The sequence below is a fragment of the Pteronotus mesoamericanus genome, unplaced genomic scaffold, assembly GCF_021234165.1.
Source record: "Pteronotus mesoamericanus isolate MK-2021 breed Mesoamerican mustached bat unplaced genomic scaffold, CSHL_Meso_final contig_1018, whole genome shotgun sequence".
NCBI lineage: Eukaryota > Metazoa > Chordata > Mammalia > Chiroptera > Mormoopidae > Pteronotus > Pteronotus mesoamericanus.
In genome coordinates, this window is record NW_026555002.1 from 894757 (window position 1) to 915606 (window position 20850).

At 59.8% G+C, this 20850-nt stretch overlaps 1 protein-coding gene across 21 annotated transcripts in view; it reads right to left on the reverse strand.

Annotated features, from left to right (window-relative positions):
• LRRFIP1 (LRR binding FLII interacting protein 1) overlaps nucleotides 1-20850 on the reverse strand; it is a 111407-nt gene that overhangs the window by 39779 nt on the left and 50778 nt on the right. For 7 of the 21 annotated variants that reach the window (XM_054571095.1, XM_054570983.1, XM_054571000.1 and 4 more), the window contains exons 2-9: nucleotides 19287-19373; nucleotides 13394-13411; nucleotides 10881-10928; nucleotides 9318-9362; nucleotides 8591-8641; nucleotides 7270-7302; nucleotides 3501-3560; nucleotides 1548-1610 (exon numbers count right to left, since the gene is read on the reverse strand). In XM_054571095.1, coding sequence (XP_054427070.1) covers nucleotides 1548-1610; nucleotides 3501-3560; nucleotides 7270-7302; nucleotides 8591-8641; nucleotides 9318-9362; nucleotides 10881-10928; nucleotides 13394-13411; nucleotides 19287-19373 — 405 coding nt within the window. The remainder of the gene's footprint in view (nucleotides 1-1547; nucleotides 1611-3500; nucleotides 3561-7269; nucleotides 7303-8590; nucleotides 8642-9317; nucleotides 9363-10880; nucleotides 10929-13393; nucleotides 13412-19286; nucleotides 19374-20850) is intronic. The other 14 variants (XM_054571097.1, XM_054571080.1, XM_054571074.1 and 11 more) reach the window with 5 other exon arrangements.

Consider the following 20850-nt stretch of genomic DNA (forward strand, 5'->3'; position numbering starts at 1 on the left):
CCGCCTCGCCCGGAAGCCCAGGGAGGCGCCTAGGAAGGCATCAGTGCCGCGCACGGCGGCGACACCTTCCCACGACTGGTCCCGTCGACGTCGACGCGCCACGCGCCCACACCCGCAGGAGCAGACGTGGGGGCTGCAGAGCCAGGCGGTGGCCCAGGAGGCTCTGCAGGGGGCCGGCGAGCACAACACGCCCCGCAGCGTGGGGCTGGGGGCGCGTGGCCTCGGGCAAGCTCTGACTTGGAGACACTTGGATGTGGGCTATTTCTCTTAAACAGACTCAAGTGAGTCAGCCACGTGCTGAGCTCCGGTGACTAATTCGTGGCCCAGCACGGGGTCTCCATCACCCTCTTCCCCGTGAACGAGCATCTCGCGTGGAAGGTGAGGAGGGCGGACTTTCCCGAAGGACAAAGTGCTCTTTGCAACAGCAGAAATTCCCTGGAAGTAAGGAAATACCTACAATGCCCCCCACATTCAAGGTGTTCAGGCTCGTCAATATTTTGTGGCTTAGAGCTGATCTCATTTATGTTTGCTCAACGCTCTCCTGCTGGGGGAAGAAGGGCCAGAGCCTGCAGGGAGGCCGGAGTGCGGGTCCCCCGGCGGCCGGGGGGCTGTGGTGGGCGCTGGGCGTCTGGGGGGCTGCGCCGGTGACGCTGGCGGGGGCGGCGGAGCGGCCAGCAGTGTCTGGACGCCACCCTCCCTCCTGCAGGCAGAGGCAGGAAGTGTGGTGGGGCGACCAGGCATGTTAGAGGCGAGGAGACAGACCCCTGCGCATCTGTCCAGTCACTTCCCATGTATCCTTTCTCCCCGCCCCCATTTTCCTAAACCTTAAGGTTCAGAGCACGTTCTTACTTGTGACTCTTGCTGAAGGCGCGTTTGTCCCGGTCACCCTGCTTACCGCGGCACAGGCGCGCCCGGCAGGCGGCCTGCCTTCTGTCCTGGGAGGAAGCGCGGCTGTCGGTGGCCTCCCTTCCTACCTGAGCTCACGCGTTTGCTGGGAGCGTGAGCCTCACCCAGGACAACCAGCCTGCCCTCTCGGGGCCCTTGAGGAACTGAGCAATGTTTGCCTTTCAAAACGGACGCCCGGCCTTGAGGAGGGGGAGGACATTCTTTCCAGGTGCCAGACCCTCCCTGAGAAACCGGCCCCAAGTCTGCATGCACCGTGCAAAGTAATTCTGTTTTCAGGGGCTTTCCAGGAAAGACGTTCAAGGCTTTCTCTTTGCTTTCTGACTAATTCTAACTACAGCATAGCCACATAAACAGTTCCTTTCGCTGTACCCGAGCTCATTGCCCCAGTTTGCTGTCAAACGGTTGAATGCGAATTCAAAAAGACCGCGGGGTGAGTCTGAACTAGATGCATCGTGCTCACTGCTGCTCCACAACGGACTTTGCCATCCGTCCCAAAGGGGATTGGTAACGCAGGTGTTAAAAGAGGAAAGAGCTGAGTTCACACACGCACACGCGCACGCGCACACACACACACAAGGCTGCATGCGGCAAAACCTGTCGTTTCTGGAGGAAGGACGTGAAAGACTTAAATGGAAACCAACCAGCTTCTCCTCTCGGGATAATGACAAAGTGGAGGATCTGCCATCACCGCTGTAGCTGGAATTCTGGGCACCAAAGAAGACATTGTAAGCGACGTGCACCTCCCTACTGTCCCCGAAGCCCACCTGTCCCGGTCAAAGGCAAACACAGGGTGCAGAGGCCGCCGCCGGACGGCATCAGCCCTCCCGGAACACGAAGGACTGAGACTCTGCTGCCGCAGAAGTTCTCAGCGACTGGAGGCTCCGGCTGTACCCACATTCCAGGGCCCACGTCTCCGCGAGTCACGTGGTTCAGCGCGGGCTGTTTCCCACAATTGCCCGCATCAGTGTTACTTCCTAAATGGACACGGGCCGGGCTACCACCTCCTGGTCCGGACTTGGTATTTTGCACGCTCTCCTGGCCAACTAGACCCCATGCACGGCAAACTCTCCAATCTCCCTTCAGGCCAGTGCGCCCGGAGGCCCCGGTCCAGCCCTGCGCCCCAGCCGGCGGGGGGCCTGAGGGCGCCGCCCCTTGCGGCTGAGAACCGCTGTCCCCAGACAGCCGCGGTCCTGCGGCTGTCCTCGCCGTGTCCGGACACCTCCTCCGAGAAGCTCGGCCCGGCCCAGCCCCCGGATGGGGGCGGGTGCGCTGGCAGAGCAGGCGCTGTTGGCCGGCGCTCACCCTCAGCCTGCCCCTGCTCCTTCCCCACAGGCAGCGCCCCCGCCCCGCCCCGCCCCGCCGCACTAGGCGCCCCGCTTTCCTCTAGACTCGTCCTGCTCCGGGGCCTGCCCTCCACGCTGCCGTACCAGCTGGGGGTTATTTGGGTCTTCGATCATCGTATTTCTGGATTATTTATGAAATCAATTTTATATCCAAGTTTACTCTGTGATGCACAGTTTTACAGACAACCGTCTTATGTATTTCTCAAGGCATGACGTACATCTTAATAAATCACGAAGCACGCTTGCTCTGGTTTAACGTAAAAATCAAAGACCAACATGTAGGTGTAGGTGGAAGAGGGCAGAAGGGAGGCAAATGGTAATGGGAAAAAGTTTTAAGCCAAAAAAAAGTAATAAAAAATAAAATATACAGCTGTATGTAGAGCCTAGAGCCTGATGTCGCCTCGCCTGCCAGAAGGTGGCCGCTCCATGTTTGGGACACTCTAGAGAAGAACGTGACACTGAGCAAAAGTTGGACACAGAGCGTGGAGCGCTGGGGGGACCGATCAGCCCGGTCCAGGAGGCGAGGGTGGGGCTGGCCTCCCCCTTTGAAACCTGAACACATAATTTAAGTGTATTTATGATCCATCTTAAGACAATTGAGGTACCTTTAAAAAATACTATTTAACACATCTAGTAAAATGTATCACTCCACAAAGGGTGAAGCAAATGTTAAGTCCCGGAGGATTTTGGAGAACTCAGTGTATAAGAGACCTGCAGCAGGTCATGCAACTTCACAAGGTTTAAGTTTAGCCGGCTTAACCTTTTGAAATCCAGAGAGACCTCCTCGATAAACCCTCAGCCCCGTCCCCCCGGGACCACGGGCCCCCTCTGCCGCGCACCCCCACGCCGCAAGCATCCCAACCCCAGCGCCCAGGACACGGGCTCTGCTGTCTTCAAGGCCGCAGACCAGACGTGGAAGACCGGGAATGTCGAATTTCAACATAACAGGCCCCACACACCCCTCGGGCAGTAAAGCAAAGACTGGGCTCATCTTTACTTCCGGATCTTTGAAACATAGAGATTCTTACGAAAAGGAATCTCTGACGCTAACACTTAGAATGTCAGAGGACTAACATTCTAAGGACGTTTACTGGTCAAACGACATTACCTTTTACTCTATCATGCACGGGGAGGGGAAGAAAGAGACTCACTACAACACAGAAAAGAAAAAGCAGCCAAACTGCGCCCCATTTCTGGAAAGCTTTGCAGCAGCCTCTCCGGGTGCCACGCATGCGCATTTACGATACTGACCCTGCCAGATCTTCTGCTCAGGGACTGTGATCCATACAGTTCTCCATCATAACCATTTGTCTGTTTCAATGAAGAAAAGAAGAAAAACTGACATCAGCACACAAGTGAAGGCAGCACGCAGACAGATGCTGACCAGCAAGAGCGAGCCAGGCACCCAGGGGGCTTTCTGAGCGGAGCGGGTGAAGGGCAGCCCAGGAGAGCCCGAAACCTCGCCCCTCCCGGGACGCTCCTGCCTTCCACCTGCCCATCGACAGCACAGCTCGGGGCCCACCCGGCGTCGCTGCTAAATAACCACAGGGCGCCTCCGAGGGACGCGGCCCGTGGGCCTGGGCGCGGCTGCTTTCTGGAGGTCTCTTCCCGCTTCCAGCCTCTCGGCCGCGCTGGGAAAGCCGCAGCCCACGCGGAACCCGGCGCCGGCAGCCGGGCAGCGGGGTGGCGGCTGGGCTTGAGCTGTCAGTGCCAGGTCTTGGTTCGGGCGCGTCTTCGACATGCGTGGCCCACGAGGGCGCTGTATTCAGAAAACTCAGGCACGGCTTCTACTCAGTCCGTAGTTACACGGGAAAGCGCGTCGCAGAACAGTGGGGTATCCGTGTCCTCCGCGTTAGTTTGTCATTCGTCCGGGAAGCCTACTTTTTTCCCCCAAAATGAAATTTGAGGACCTATTTCACGATTTCATAATTTGTTCTCCAGAAAAAAAAAGACAAGGGTCAAGTTCTGTATACGCCCATCTCTTCCATCTCTACCCCCAGCCCAGCACTTCGGGCCTTTCAAGCGGCTCTCGTTCATCTATAAGGACATTTTCTGCTGAGCAGCAGACGTCCCGTGACACAGACATAACCAGCCCTCGTGGCAGAAGGAAGGAGGGGCAGGCCACGCAGCTGGCAAAAAAGGAAGGAGATGCCAGGCTCGCAGACCTGAGTCTGAGTTCCAAACTGAAGCGCGGCGTGGGCGTACCCCACCGGCCCCGCTCCTGGCCCGAGCCCACGTGCACAGAAACACACACCTTCCAAGGCCACCGGGGGGTCAGACCTGAGGAAGTGGGGCAGGGGACGCTCCGCACGTATTTTGCCACCATGACGTTGCTATCGAATCAATGAACGAATTTCCAGACAGGTTATAAATCCAGATTCGTGAAACTTTGACTGTAAAAGTCTATTTACTTTTGCTACAACTCAAAAACCACAAAAAACAAAACAAAACAAAAAACAACCAACTTGCAGTTTCTAAGTTAAAGAAGAGTAGATAGAAATCCCTCATCATTCAATTTGAAAACTTAGGAGAAATTTTAAAACATTCCTGAAGTAAATTTAATAGAAAAAAACATTTAGAGATGGGCAGGAATTTGACTCGGTCTAATGGTCTCATTTCTTCTCTTGACCCACAAGATTATTTGATACGGAAATGTGTGTTCTGCACTCGTATATTCAGACCTCGGCTTAATTCTCTTGATTTCTGTGTAGAAAGTAGTTTCTGGAAAAAAAAAATAGCAATGCAGGCTACCAGCGATCCGTTTTAGGTACCCTTTGCTTTACGACAGTAAGCGAGGAATTAAAACAGATCCCACGGGAACGCTCTGGGCTTCCACTGCAGCAGATGAAGCAGATACTGCGTTACACGAGTCCTTCCTTTGTTTCCTTCTCCAGCGTGGCCGGCAGCCCAGGGCGGAGGGCAGGGGAGGCCGGGGGGCAGTCCGCTGTCATCGGTCACCATTTCTCTTCGGCTTTTCACTGGAGACACGGGAGACGCTGCCTCCGAAGGCTTCAGGGAGCACGCGCCCTTCCATGCTGGGTAGAATTGTCAGGGGAAGTGCACCTCCTAGGACATGTTCCCACACCTGTAGGGTCTCAACACCCACAGTGAAAAGGACTTTGTCCTTCTTAAAGGGACTGCCAGCTCTGCCCTCGGGCGGTTCTCGTGCTGTGTGGAGGCAGGCGGGGCTGCGGCGTGTGCGGCGCTAGGGTCAGGAGCGTTGAAAATGAACTGTAACGTCGGGGTACGAAGCCCACGGGCAGCCGGCCCGCTCCGTGTGGCGTCCCTGCTGGGCAGCCAGCTCTCTCCGCAGGCTGTTTTCCCCGCTTCCTGCTGTGCACCCCCCCCCGCCCCGCCCCGGCTGTCACCTGGCCTGCTCCTGAGCGCCCGGAGCCCCTGACCTGGGGAGTCGCCTGGAAGCCTGGGAGCTGCAGTCTAACGAGCCCCAAGCGGGGGACAGAGAGGACACCAGACACCCAGACTAGCACTTTCTAAGAGAGGAACATAATGCAAGAATTCACGCCCTGTCAAAACCACTCCTTCCAACGGTGAGTCGGGATGAGTCACTCAGTGCTCGCAAGGCATCGCGAACTTCACACGTGGCCGCACAAGGGTCAGCTGTTAGCTTTTTGGATTAACAACGTGAGATTATTTTTCCACGGGGGCAAAAGACAGCTCACCCTCAAGGGCGGGGCGGGGAACAAAAGGAGAAAGTGCCATCGAAACGCTCATGCACAGGAAGTACTGCCGCCCCCCCCCCCGCCGCCCCTGTTAAAACGGAATGAAAACTGAAAAGGAAAGCAGGCCCCCGAGTTGGCCCTGACTCTCGCTGACGCGCGGTGTGGCCTTCCACCCCACCCGGGGCCGGCCCTAAACGTGACTCACTTTCAGCTGGAAATAAAAAGGTTAAACATCTAGAAACGGGTCGCGAATGCATTCGATGACTTAAAGAATGGAAAAGCTGCTCTGGTGTTGTCACAGAAATGCTCTCGTCTGCCAGTGTCACTGTGGAAGAGCACTTTCTGAATCTATGCCATGTCCTTGCAAGTCCCGCGGTCACATCAGCCGCCCTCGTCCCCGTGGCTGAGCCAAGGCCGGGCCGGATCGCCAGTTTCCTCTCTGACTTGCCCCCCCCGCCCCGCCCTGCCCTGGTCCCCTGTCCTTCCGCAGAGCACGGCAGCCTCACCAGGAGGCTCGGGGGCGCTAGGCATGTGGCTGGCACTGTTCACCGCTGCCTTCAAGGCAAGAACACCTTTTTTAAACCCAGGAATGTGCTGAAGAACTTTGAAATGCACCAGACTAAAGGAAGCAGGCAGTGGTTTGGGGCGGCCCTGCAGAGAAGGGGCGAGCTGCTGCCACAGCCCCGCCTCCGGCCAGGTCGCCGGCGCACTCTCTGCTGAGAAGAGGCCTTCGATCGCGCAGTTTGCGCCCACAGGCCTCAGAAGGCAGGAAGCCCAGAAACGCTCCGGGACGGGCGCGAGGGACCAGCTTCGAATCCAAATCGGAAGCCTGCGTCTTGTTGCCGGAACTGCGACCTTTCAGGCAAAGCAGCCCGGTCTGTTCAATTTGAACGGATGCAGGTTAGAAAACAAAAGATTTTTTTCAGGAAATGAAATGACTTTAAATGTAAGCTTTTAAAGGAACTGTAGAAGCCTCTGGAATTCTTGATCTGATTTGAGTTCCTTGAGAGCAAGACACTCTCTTTCCCCCAGCTTGGGACCCAGAGCCGCGGGCACAGCGCGTGGCAAGCAGCCGGTGCTGGGACAGTGCGCGCGCCTGGGCCCCCGGCCACACTGGGTGGCAGCGCCGCGCCCGGGAGGCTCTGGGAGACCACCGCGCAGGGCGGGGCGCCTGCCTCGGCCCGCAGTCCCCGGGGGAGGCGGGCGGCGCGTGTGTCTTTTCGGACAAAGATGCACTTGGCTTTTTAGACAAACACCCAGGAGATTAGTGGGGATGCCACCGGTTATCCTCTGCCACACGACACATTAGGATCACACAGCAGATCATGCAACCGTCTCACCCAGGCGTAGGGGCCTCCGGACTCCACGTCGGGCTGCGGCCGCAGGGGCAGGGACGGGCGAGGAGAACGACAAAGAGAGGCACCAAAAGCCAGTCAAAACACGAAGTGAGACGTCCCCAAACCAGAGGACAGGCAGCACCGAAAATCTCACCCCAGCGGCCACGCTCTTGCGACCGCTGGGGTCCCGCGTGCAGTTGCAAAGGGAGGCACGTTAGAACGACAGCCACCAAGAACCCCGGGACGTGCACTAGGACTTTCACGGCAACTGGTGCTGCAATTCCCCAAACCCGAAGCAGCAAGAGCACTTTCGTTTCCTCCTCTAAACCCCGCCCGTGCTCCGGGCACCTGCAGCGACAAGGACGGCAACAGTGTGGCACCTTCGCAGCTGCGGCTGTGAACAGCAGAGCTAGGGGCAGACGTGGTGCCCACCGAAGTCCGGGAGTGACGTCCCGGTGTCCTTGTCACGGCGATTAAAAACCAGCCTTCCGCCCTGGCGTGGGGGCCCCATCGCGACCTAATCATCACCAAGCGGGCAGCCGCCGCTTCAACCCGCGGCGACCAAACCGACGAGTGCAGACGGGCGTCCGGACCGGCCCCCACACAGGCTCGGCCCCGCTGCCCGAAGCACACTTTGGTTTCCAAATATAATTATGAAGACTTTTGGAAAGTTGAAGGAAAACATGTTTTTGTGTTGATCAGCCACTGAGCAACCGTGAGGAAGAGGTTTCATCACGTTGACAAAGGGGCGTCACCCGAAGGCGAGCAGACATGACCCTAGGACCGTGCCGCCCACACAGCGGCTGGGCAGTCGGCCACGCCATCGCTGTGCGGCTCGCTCCGACGCAGGGCTGCCGGCCCGAGGTGCGGCGTCGGCCGGGGAGCGAGGGGGCCGCCGGGGCGGCCGGCGGCCTGTGCCACGCCCACTAGCGACACCCTGGCAGCTGAATCAAGGGGGGCCGCTCTGTCACATGGGCAGACGCAGGAGAGCCAGTGGCCTCCACTCGTAGAGGAGGCCACCACGAACGTGCCACCTACGCCCACTAGGGAACCTGTCTACAGCAACGAGGGAATCTCCCACCGCCGCATTAGATATTATTTTTCATTAAACAAATTTCTTTTATTGTGGACACGATTACAGGTGCCCCCCCCATCCCCTCCCCCTCTGCCCACCTCCCGAACAGATTTTAAATATGCATCTTGTCGGTTAGCCACGGACGCCAAAGGCACAGGGACCATGAGTAGGGAAGGCCGCTGCAGGGAGGAACAAGCCAGGGACCCGCACACACACCGACCATGCAGGCTCAGGTGCCCAGGTACTGACCCTCAGGCTTCCACGGCTGCCCACGGACATGCGCTCGTCTTCGTCGGAGGCCTAGTGAGAGAGAGGATGGGACGGCGTGAAACGCCCGTGGGACGCAGAGGCGCCGCGCAGCCGCGGGCGGTGGGAGGCGGCTGCCGCCCGCCCCAGGGCGGGGGCCCGGGGGCAGCCTCCGCGCACCCAGCCCGGCCGGCCCGGCCGAGGTCCTCGCCGACCGGGCTCTGCTTGGGCGCCTCTGTTTGCAGGGGGCTGTTTCAGGGCGACCCGGCTTCACGGTCACGTCATTAAGTGCTGTCATTCGCTCTGCCGGCTACGGCTTCACTTCCCAGAGCACACAGGTTTTTTTCAAATAGAATTATGAAGACTTTCGGGAAGTTCAAGGAAAACATGTTTTTGTGCTTATCCCATTAACTCTGCATTTACTCTGTGAAGTATTCATGGGTCTTTGACAGCGAAAAAAAAAAAAAAGCAAAACACTTCACCAATACATTAATACTCAGAAATTTCTCAAACATGCTTCCCCCCTCCCCCAACTCAGGTCAAAATGCTACCAGCTGAGTCCAGAGTTTTCGTTTAGGTAATGCTATGAGTTTTAACTTCTTTGATAAACAGCACTGAGGCACACACATGTGTATACCATGTGTAAACAGATACATTTCGATTTCAGCCACTAGACATGCAAGTCAGACCCCATCTGGACGCCCCGGGAAGGACCGGCCGCGGCACTGACCGACGTGCTCCGCCTGGGCCTGCGGGAGTGGCGCTCGCTGTCCTCCTACCGGAGCGAAGGGGAAAGGGCAGACGGTTAGCGGCTCGCGCGGGGACGCCCTGGCCGGCCCCGCGCGGGCAGAACACAGCGCTTCCGAGGCGCGGCGCCTGTCCAGCGCGCTCCGCCTGAAGGCGTCAGTGACGCTGCGGGGAGGGCCTAGGTGTCCAACGGGCCACACCGGACACACGCGTGACCAGCAGGTGTCACTTTGGCTTTCAAAACAGGGGTGCGGTGGGGCAGATACAGAGTCCGCGTTTTTCTAACCTCTCAGGTCTGCTGCGTGTCCATCCACCCACTTCTTTCCTTCCATTCTGAACTGTCCCCTCCTCCCCGCGGGGACCCTGAGATCAGTGCCTTCCGCCAGGCCCCCTCGTGACGCCGCCCTGGCTGGTGTGTTCTGTGCACCCGGGGACGCCCAGTCCCCATGCGGGACGTCCGGACGCCGGGCCCGTCTTAGCGTCGCAGCTGCTCCCCATGACAGCCGGCAGCGTTTGTCTTTCTCGGTGGCACTGGGGACAACAGCACACCTGCCCACTGTGTCGTCCGGGGGGTAAAGGGACGTCTGCCTGTGTCGCACACGCCTGCCATGATGGTGTCCATGCAGGAGCGGGCGAGGGCCATCAATTTTAGGCAGAGGGAGCGTGTGCTCTTTACGGTCCCAGAACTACTGTTTCCTATTTCACCCAGGCATCGAAGAGGGGAGGGAACCGCTCTGCACTCCCCTGGGTTATTTTACTGCTCCGTATAGGGATGGTGGACAGGGCCTTTCTGCCCTGGCCACGTTCTCAGGCGCTGCAGGTGCGTGCTACCCCCGGGAGGCCGGTCACCAGGGTGGGGGCAGTGGGGCACGCACCCGGGCACCTGAGGCAGTGAGGGGGGGCCACGGCCTTTGGGGGCTGTGGGCAGCACCGCATCCTCCGGGGCGGGGGCGGGTGCGGAAGGGCAGGGCGTCATTAGGGGCGAGCCCGCTCTCCGCGGACACGGGAGGACGGAGGGGCTGTTCTGGGAAGCAGTGAGAAGGCAAAGGAGTTTTCTCACCTAAGGAGGGCGGTGTCCGCGGGCCTGGCGGGCGCGGGGGTGGGGGGGGCGGGGCAAACATGGACGGCAGAGAAGGGTCGGAGGGAGGGAGGGGGCCCACGGACCCCGACGGGGAATGAAGGAACCGGAGCGTAAGCGACCTCTGGAGAGGCAGGATGGCAACGGGAGGGTTCTAAGGCCAGGGACTCACACCCGAGTGTCCCTCGCGGACAGTCTTCTACGCCAGGAGGCTGGGGAGGGTGGAGGACCCCCACCGACGCCGGCCCGGGACCGCGGGCGTCAGCGGCACCGAACAGACTGGCCCGACGCCCGGCCGGGGCCCTTGTGAGCGGGCCTGGGCAGAGGTACACAGCCGGCCAGACGCCGCAGCGACCTGCAGGAACCCTCGGCACGAGGTCAGGGGCAACAGGGACCCGCTGACGCAATTACACCGTGTGACAACCCCATCGCAAACCACGCCAGCTCTTAGAATCGCGTTCCGCCTACCATCCACTGCTCGATGTCGCCCCATTTCGTGTCCAGCCCATAATACTTCTACAGACAGAAGGGAGAGAAAATTAGGCAAGAAAGTGAAACAGGCAGTGTGTAAGGAACTGTTGTGACATGCATCTCCAAGCTGCTGCTCAAGCCACACAGTGCGGGTTACACGCCAAGACAAAGCCGTGACCACAGGTCGGGTTCTGCAGAGGCAGCGCCCCCGGGAGCCTGGGGCCCCCCTGCCCTGCCCTCCCGCAAGCCTGGGGAGCAGGGACACAGCATCGCTGGGGCCGGGGCCGCCCCCAGAGACCAGGGACGGACGGTGAGCCCTCTGCACTGGCTCAGAGGGACAGAGGCTGACGGCCAATCCCGAGTCACCATGCAGGGACAAGGAACGCTGGCGGGGAGAGGGGCCCCTGTGACCGACCCCGGGTCGCTGGTGCACTTGGTGCCGCCATCTGACACCCGTGCTGAACAGGTGCAGGGGACTCTGGGTGTCGTTAGAGCCTCGACTGTAACCTGAGGAAGTAACAGTCAACGCTCCCAGGCATGTTTCAACATCTGCACAAGCAAGGGGCAACGGCTTAAAGCTCTCTTCCCTTCAGGGACCGTTCGCCGGCTCCGCTGTCCGATTCCAGGGAGTAAAATGCAAGGCGGTCAGCCTCCTTTATCTCATGGCCTAATTCCAAAGACAGAGAGTGGGTTTTAAACCAGGAGAAGGGCCTATATAAACCCATAGTCTTATTTAAATGCCAAAAGAAGTCTCTAGTATCGGGCTTCCTGTTTCCATGGTCTTTTCTCCTGTCCTTAACAAGGCCCGCACGCTCTCTGTTGTGCTTTTCGTCATAATCGGAAGAAGCAGCGTTCAGAATCCGCCCTCTCATTCACGGGAGGCCTTACAAGGAGCTGCCGCACCTCTCGCGTGTCTGTGCCGCTCACAGGCTGCGCGGGCGCTGGCTCGCAGGCCGGCGCCGGAGCCCCAGGCAGCACACCACACGCCACACGGGGACCCCGGGGTGGGCCGGCGCGGCATGCGGGCGGGCGGGAGGCAGGCAGGAGCCAGGCAGGAGCCAGGCGGATGCAAGAGGTGCTTGACTTTCAGGAACAGCTTTGACTCCAGAGCAGAGAAACCATCGCTGGAAACAGCCACAGGGGCCGGGAGGGCGCACGTACTGCCTCTTCCTCCTCGTCACGAATCTCAGGGACCGTGTTCCCATCATGCGTATCAACACGTGTGGTGCCTGTGTTTCTGCTGAGGGCTGGGTTTGCTTTGTGGACCGGCGGCCGCCCGGGCCAAGGTCTAACGTGGCATCCCTGCCTGGGACGAGGCACGGGTGCATCAGGGTGGCAATTTCCGGGCAGCGACTCCTGTCCAGGTCTGGGATACTGGCGCCCACCCTGCCGGTTCCAGCAAGGGTCTGCTCCCTCCTTCCCGAGACCCTGCACGCGGGCCTGGCGGGAGCTCCAACACACCTTCTCGTTCTCGGACCCCGCACACAGCAGCCAAGCACAAGCGGGGGCTGGTGCCACTTCACTGACTTCTCTACACACTTGTGGGGACACAGCGAGGCAGACGGGGCGGGGGCAGGGAGGGGCGGCGACTCAGGGCTGTAGCTATGAGAGGAATTCAGGGACTTCCCGCTTCCCGGCTTCTGAGTGTGCGCAAAGGGCCCGCCTGTTCTCGCCTTTGAAATTAAGTGGCCTGCTCTGATTTATTCATTAGCTGCTCTCAAAGGAAAACCTTGATTATTGCCCTTTCTCTGGAAACTGAATACGTTTATATAAAAGGCAACCAGCAGAGGTGTCACATCCAACAGCTTAAACCCATGTATGGGCGCGGCTCTGGGCACGGCCTGCAAACCCCCAGGGACCCGCTCCCTCCTTCCTGGGGCGTCAGCGCCAAACCCGGGGCGTCTCTGGGTGGCTGCCCTCCTCTGTGTCGGCCTCGGGCCTGCTCAGCGCGCAGATTCTGGAAGCTCAGCTGCACATCAGCGCTCTGAGCAGGAGGGACCGGGGCCGGTTTACTGGAAGCTACTGAATTTTACTGTTACGTCCTCAGTTTCTTTTTGAACGCAGATTTTCCTCATTGTCTGCAATCATCTCTTAACGTATGGTAACTTGCATTTTACAGGTTTTCTAATAACAGTCTAGGGAAGGGTAATCTTTCTCTTTAAATATCTGATTTCCACAGGTTTCCCACATTCTGAAATGTAATTTAACTTTGTCCTAAAATTTGCTTTTCTCCCCCTCAAAGAAACAGTTTTCTAATTTCTTGGGGGAAAGGGTGAGAGAGGCATGCGGCGCACACGTGTCGTGTCTGGGGAAGCGGGGTCCCGCGGGGAGAGCCGTGAGCACGGAGCTGCGCATGCTCCTGTTTGCGCCACGCCTCAGCAAAGCGGCAAGAGAAGCGGCAAGACCCCCCACGCATTTCGGTGAAAGCTGTTATTTCCGAAAGCTGACCCGGCCCCTGGCGAGGAAAAGCTGGTCCATGCAAGTCAGAAAATGGAGGAGGGAGAGCCTACCTTCTGAACTTGATAGATCTACAGAGAAGGGCAAGAGAGAGAAAAAGAAACATAAAACGCAGTTTAAAAAGCAGAAACGTCAGCGAGAAAGGTTTTATAAGTGAGAAACATGAGTAAAAGCCATATTGGGGAAAAAGCTGAACAGTTGGCAAAGTATGACTGTCAAAACTTTTGGAGTCTCATCGAAAGACTCGGTCGTTCCGTAGCGCCCTTGACACTCGCTGCAGCCACCGTGGGAGACACAGCGGTGTCCCGCGGGTCCCCACAGGGGCCCCGCCATCATCCTGCGGCGGGAGGCTGTGCTGCAACCATGAATGGGTAAAGCGCTTCGTCATCAACTTAGAATTTCTTTGCCCAGTGACAAAAGTGTAACAAGCAAGCACAGCAGCTTAATTGGAAAGTCAACAGGTCAAATTCACAAACCATGGAGAGAGAGGCGTTCGGGTTCTGCCTCCCGTGGACACAAACCGAGTATCGGGAAGATTCCAGCTAAACGGAGCGCTCGCCGGGGCCTACCGGACCCATTTCATGAAAGCCCATCGCCGGGCACTGCCGTGGACACAGCCCTGGGCTTCGGAGGTTTCTCCTGACGCTGCAGGAATCGCTAGGCAAGGCAGACGCCAGGGCTTCACGCGCCCCTCCCGCCTTCGGCAAAACAGTGGCTGAGTCAGGCATCGCTCGAGGCGCGGCCGGACCGGCACGATCGGAACCTTGGCATTCCTGGTCCCACGTGGGTGGCACAGGCGCGCATCGTCAACGTTGCGGCTGTGTTAGACACCGCGCACCAACAGGCTGTTGATCGAGTCGGCGGCCACCAAAGACACGCACCCCGGTCGCCGTCTTGCCTGGTCGTTGGACCGCCATTTTTGCCTACTCGTTTAGGTTCTCCCACGAAAGGTTCTCCCAAAGACTATCCACCCCCCTAACCCTCTGAACACCCGCCGAGCTCCGCTAAGGGGGCCGGTCCTCACCGTCTGCACCAGGACGAGGCCGACTGGGGCGAGGAGGGCTGCGACGGGGCCACCGGCAGCCAGTCCACGGCCCTGCCCCCGGGGCCTGCCGGGGCTGGGTGACCGGTCTCCCTCCTCGGACGCCCACGCCCCGCTGCTCACCTGCCCCCGCGCACACTCCCCGTGCCCGCCTTGGAGGGTCCCGGGCCGCAGCGGGGCTTCCACCACAACCCACCTCGGAAGCCCCCAAATAGTGTCGCCAGCGTCCCGGCTTCCAAAGGCACCAGGGACGGCCACCGCTGCTCCAGGCGTTCACAGGCTCCGTCCACCTCCAGCCGGTCTGAGCTCCTCCCCCATGGAGCCCCCTCCCTGCTCGGAGACACGCGCGTGCAGGTGGCTGGCTCACCGTCAGCGGAAGACAGAATTCCCCTTCTCAGTTTTTACACCAAAATTTCAGTCCTGCAGGCTCCACGCTGAGCTCAGGCACATACCATTTCCACTTCATCGGAGACTTAAGCTGCCGGCGCCCCGGCGGGCCGACTGCAGAGCCTCCAGCTGCGGGAGCCTCGTCTAATAACAGGCCCAGAGACACGTCTGCAAAGAGGAGGCTGAGGCGTGGTCCGCACACCTTCCCAAATCCTCGCGCACGCCCCCCCGCCCGATGCTCAGGCCACGTCAGCGGGGTTCACTCCCCTCCAGGTGCACACACGAGCGTCACACACCCGCCCGTGCGCCCACAGGAACGATCCCTTGCCCATGACGTGGTCAGTTCCAGAAACAGCCAGGTGAGCAGAGACAGCGTCCATGTTCTCTGTGAAACCCTTACTGCTGGAATGGTCTGTTTTGTGTTGATCACGCTGTTCCTCCCATTCAGCTCCAAGGAGAAAACTTGTTTTTCCGGGTCTGCTTCCACCTGCAAACCAACCTGGCTTGGGCGCCTCGCCCCGCCCCCCCCCCCCCCCCACTCCCGCCAGTACCAGCCTGCTCGCGGCCATCCCCCCACGGGGAACACGCTGGCCTGCCCGCCCTCCGTCCCGGCTTGTTTTCACTGCTGACTGTACAGGGATTTTGAGGCGGAGGGTGGGCTGGGAAGACCACAAGCGTCGCAGCTTTTCCAGATCTAGAGTGAAATCGTGGGTTTTCTTAGCGGCAGGTAAAACCGTCAGCCTCAGTGAAATCCAACGTTCTGCCCTGCAACTGACACTCGGCAGACTCCCCTCCTCCCCCCGCACAACGGTGACAGTCCCCAGGCCTAGGGGCTGCCGCCACAGGGCCGGGGCTCAGGATGACCCCGCCGTTCCGCTCTGCCTCCAGCCCCGGGTCTCTGTGACTAGTAATGGAAGACCCCTCTACTGTGTTTAAAACCTTTCCAATCCCATTTCTGAAAAAGCTGACGTACGCTTTCGACAGCGGTGCCCTCGCACCCCGGCGGCCCTACACGCAGGACACAGCGCTGCCGCGGGGCTCAGGCAAAGGCCCCGGACCGACCCGGGGACAAGCGGGGCCGCAGCCGCCGCCCCGCCTGGCCCTGCTCTCGCCTCCCAGGAGCGCGGGTTCGCCTCCGGTGCCGACCGAAGTTCCTTCCTCGGCTTCCTCCCGAACTCACACCGGGGTGTCGCTGCGCGCCCGGACCGCACGCGTGGGGACGGCCACCAGGCCTGCCACACCGCACGCCCCTCCGGGTCCTCACACCGCTCAACGCCACGCGCGGAAACCTCGCCCCGCGTCTCAGGGCGCCTCTGCGGGGCGGCTCAGCGTGCGGAGGACCCACGTGAGCCAGCCCGTGAACTTGAATTGGGACGAAGCCTGGATCCCCAGGAACCTCTGGAGTGTCTTTACCATGGGAGTGAAACGCCCTGTGACAGGGAAGACTTTCAAAATTTCTACGCCGTCTGCTAACCAAGTGACACTTGTGTACAAGGCTGAGGAAGGCAACGGTGGCGTTTCTAGCCAGTTTTCCCAGGTTTTAATCAGATTTTCTCTGCAAAGCCCCAGAGCCTATGCCGGCAGCCGTGCTGCCCGGCGCCCAGGACCTGGCAGGGGCGCGGGTGGGTTCCGCCTCGGGGCGTCCCTGTGTGGCGGCCACCCAGGCTCCAGCCCACCCCCAGCCCCCGCCACGGGACCCTGACTTAGCCGGCGGGGCGGCTTTCGGCTGTAGAAGTAAAATGAAACAGGATGACGTCCTTTGACCCAAACGGAGAGACGGGCCTTCTCTGCCCAAAGGGGGCCATTCGCAGCCTGGTTTCCGGGCTTCACGCCTTTCCGCTCTGAGTGCCCACTCAAGGGCTCCGCGAAGAGCTCCGAGAGCCTGCTCACGCGAGTCCTCGAGCGCGCGTTTCCACGAGGGCCGTCCGCGATGAAGGGTAGGGTGCATTTCCTCTAAGTGTGTGATTTGGAGGACAGCTACGCAGGCACACATGTTGTGATTATTTTCACTGGGATCTTGTAGACACGTTACATTTGTACGGTTGGTGAAAGTCACTTTCTCTTAAACGTGAGCAAAAGCATGGGACGATGGCTGACGCCGCTGCGGAAGCCAAAGGCAGGGCCCCTCACCGGCACGCTGTCATCTCTCCTGAGCCTGCGGCTCAGCTCCGCGACAGAGCACGGGGACGGTAACAGGCCGCCAGGAATTCTTGCAGACAGGGAGGCGGGGGAGGGTCGGCGCTGCAACGCCATCGGCCGTGGCACAACCTGGCATGGCCACAGAGCTGTGGGGGAGATTCTTCTTACAGCTCTTTTAAGGCCTTAATAGAAAGAGGACTGGGGACCACGGGGGAGAAACAGGAAAAGCCCGTTAAAACCAGGGGCCATGGAGACGGTGGGCGGGCCCTGGCGTGGGGGAAGGGAGCAGCCGCTTCCGCAGGGGGCGCTGGGCCGAGACCGGCCGCTGCCCCGCGTGTGCGCCCTGACCCGACCCTGCGGCCATCCCGCGCTCCAGAGCAGAGGGGAGGCTCACAGCGGGCTTGCGGGGGTCCTGCTGAATGAGCAGAAATATTCGAAAGGGACATCAACCCCAGATGGTTGGAAAAAGCTGTCACTTGAAACACCTGTTAGTACAAACAGGTTCAGGCTAACAGACCCCTTCGGCGAGGCAGCCCCCACAACCACAACGTACCCCGAGGCCGCGCGGGCGGAGGTGGGAAGCGTGGCGTGCGAGCGCAGCCCCCGAGGCGCAGGCGACCCCAGCGGGACCTGCCAGGCCGAGGCCCCTTCTGCGCCCCCCAGCGCCGGACCCGAGCTCGCACGCCACGCTTCTTTGAATGGCCTCCGGCAGTCACTCCCGGGTCCCATCCCAAGGTCACGCCGGGACGGGCAGGCTCGAGCCTGCGCCCTGAGCCAAGACACCGGGCGGCGAGGCGCCGCCGGCTGATCGCCAGGCCTGAGGCGGCGTCCAAGTCCAAGCCATTCCCATGAAAACGCAGGAGTCTCTAGTTCAAATTTTAGGGTGAGACATGCAATTCGGGGGGCGGGGGAGGGCACTGAGAACATGCCACACCTGTGCTCCTTGGAGTACATTAAGGGGAAAAAGAATGAACAACGAAGGTACTAAATTCACTCTCGGGGCAAATATCAAAAATACCAGAACTTGCTCACAAGTGCACCTGCCTTTCCAACCAGGAGGGGAAGGCGCGACCTACTTTCAAATACTCGTGTGGCCTGTATTCACACGGAAACGGGGGACAAGCAACACCTAAAATACGGCCGCTTCCCGACGGCCACTGGAGTTCGGTGAGGCCTCTCCTCAGCAGCCGGTCCCCTCTGGTCCCCTGCGCCGCTGTGGGGCTGCCCGGGGGCCCCGCCCTCCGGTCCTGGGGCTGTGCTGAGACTCTCCTGACCGTCGGCCTGGGCTTGAGTTATTTCTAATGACCTTCAGCCTACCCTTCAAACCAGGAGAAAGAACCCCTCCAAATTCCCCTCTGGCCACGCCCCCCATTCGCAGGCTTCTGCCGGGAGTGACAAACCCTCAGGCAGAGGATGACCCTGAGCCGCTGGTGGCTGGGGCCTCGCCCCACAGGGAAGTGGCAGAATCTGCCGTGGCTCTAAGAGAAATTGGGAATCGAGATTTCCGCCCCCCCGCCCCCGAAATCTCACCAGTTTTAAAACATTGGCTCAGCTTTTTTTAAACTCCGGCCGGGTGAACCAGGCAAGACTGTGAAAGCCAGCCGTAGGGAGGGCAGCTGGCGGGCCCTTTCCAACGCACTGAATTCAAAACCTCTGACAAAGCAGAGCCTTGGGTGGGGCGGAGTGGATGTTCCCAAAGGGCGTGGCCCGCAGGACAGCAGGGTCCCTTGGGCGGGGACTCCTTCCTCCCCCGTGACTCAAGGTCACGGAGAACCTCGTCAGTCCAGCTGCCAGTTAAAGGGCCCTCTGCCATCCACGGACTCTGGCTCCAGTTCAAGGTTATGCAAATAAGTAGCCCACACAATCAGCAGGTGTGTAAACACATCGCCGCCCCGCTCCTTCCCCGGCTACTTCTCCCACGGTGTTTACTCTGTGTCCTGTACCACACGCGGGCTGCAGGCTCTGGGAAACCTGCTAAAAAGCATAGACCCTCAGGGGCCATGTCCTTAAACAAAAACAGTTTAGTTAGTTTAAAAACATAATCGTCTGTTCTCCTGTCGCACTTCGAAGTCGGAGGATCGGGATTCTCGCTCAGCAGCAAGACCTTGAAGTTCAGAGCCACAAAGCCGGGCTGGGAGGATCCCCGCAGGCAGGCGGGCAGGCGGCCGGGCGCGGGAGGCGGCCTCGGATCCCGCAGGTCGGGGCTGGGCCCGGCACGTCTGGCATCCGCGCCATGCGCCTCCCTGGCCTGACCTTGGACAGAAGTCCCAGGTGCAAGTGTCCTCCGATCATGGGCAACGTCCCAGGGACGGTGCCCCCGCATGCGCGCGCTACCGAAAGTGGGACCGCCCGCGGAAAGAACCGAGTGTGCGCCTCACCTCCTTCTGCTGCCGCTCCAGCTCCTTCATCCTGATCTCGCGGGCCTCGGCGCGGGCCGCCCGCTTCGCCGCCAGCCGGGCCTCCGCCTGCAACACACGGAGATCGCGTTAGAAGGTGGGCCAGGGGCCCCTTTCCCGTGCGAGGTTAGCAAGGACGCAGTGGAAAGAAAGCCCTGGTCAGAGGTTAATGCACGTACAGAAATGCAGCACAGGCTCGTAAGAGGTAAGAGGGTCAACAGCGGTGGCAATGACAAGCCATAATGCCCGCTGCCGTTCACGGAGCCCTCACGAAAGGCGTGGGCACCACTCCCTGGGCTCCAGGTATGTCTGTCCCAGACGCCCCGCAACACTGCTGTTAGGCAGATTCTGTTACCAAACCGCTGTTAGGTGGATACTGTTACCAACTACTGCTATTAGGTGGATACTGTTACCAAATAGCACTATTAAGTAGATACTGTCACCATCCCTGGTTAGAGATGATAGAATTAAGACACAGAGAGGCTGAGTAACTTGCCCAAGGTCACACAGCCGGTGAACGGCAGGGCTGGGCGGGCTGCCTTCCCCTGGAGCTACCGCAGCCTAAGGCACGGCGCGAAGTGTTCGGGCAGGGCAGGGCCACGGGCCACGGGTTCAACCCCTCCCTCCACAGAGCAGGAAGCGGAGGTGGGGAGAGGCTGCCAGGCATGTCCGAGGGCACGGGGCGGGGACTCTGGCCCCGGCTTCCAGAACTCCTGTCCAGTCCCCTCTGCGACACCAGCCGCCCTCAGCCTCCTCTTCGGCACCTGCGGCGCTGGGAAGCCCATCTTTTCTCAAGAACAAGACTGGAGCTGTTAGGAGTGTTACATCAAGAAACATGTATCTGCCCCTGTTTAGCTACCTGCCCACTTTCGTGGCTGTTTCCCACAGTCTGCTGGAGAGCATCTGCAACGCTTGACCGGGGCCGACCGCCGTCAAACCCAGCCCCTGGACACTGCCTCTCGCCGCGCCCGCCTCGCGCTCGGTCACTCCTTCAGGGAGGTGAGCGTGCAAGGCGTCAGGGTCCAGGCTTCTGGGGGCAAATCCCACCTTCTTTCCACTTAACTTTTTCGGGGACACACCTGTAAACTCTTCCACCAGCTCTGCAGACGTTTGTCAGACATCTCTGGGTTCCCTCGACAATCGTAATACGGGGCCATCGGAGACGGCCAGCAGTGTCTCCCCAGGGGCCGGGCCCCTGCCCTGCAGGGCGACGTCCGGACGGCGGGTCCTGGTGTCAGGGACACCTGTCACGCCCCGCCTCACGCTTGTACTGATTACAAATTCATCTTCTAAGTTCTCACCTAAGCTGAAAACTGACCCCAGACGATCTGTCCTAGGTCGGAGGGCTGTGTCCTCAGAAGGAACTTACTTTCTAACTTGTTCACGTGGTTCCCTTAACTATCCAAGCCCAGGCCCTGCAACGCAAGGCGTCAAAATCACGACTAGGTCAGAGCCTGGATTCCTCGTGGCCATTTTCAGTTTTCTGAACACTGTGTGAGGGGCAAAGCTGGGGGAGGGGAGGGCAGGGAAGCTTCGTCAGACCGAC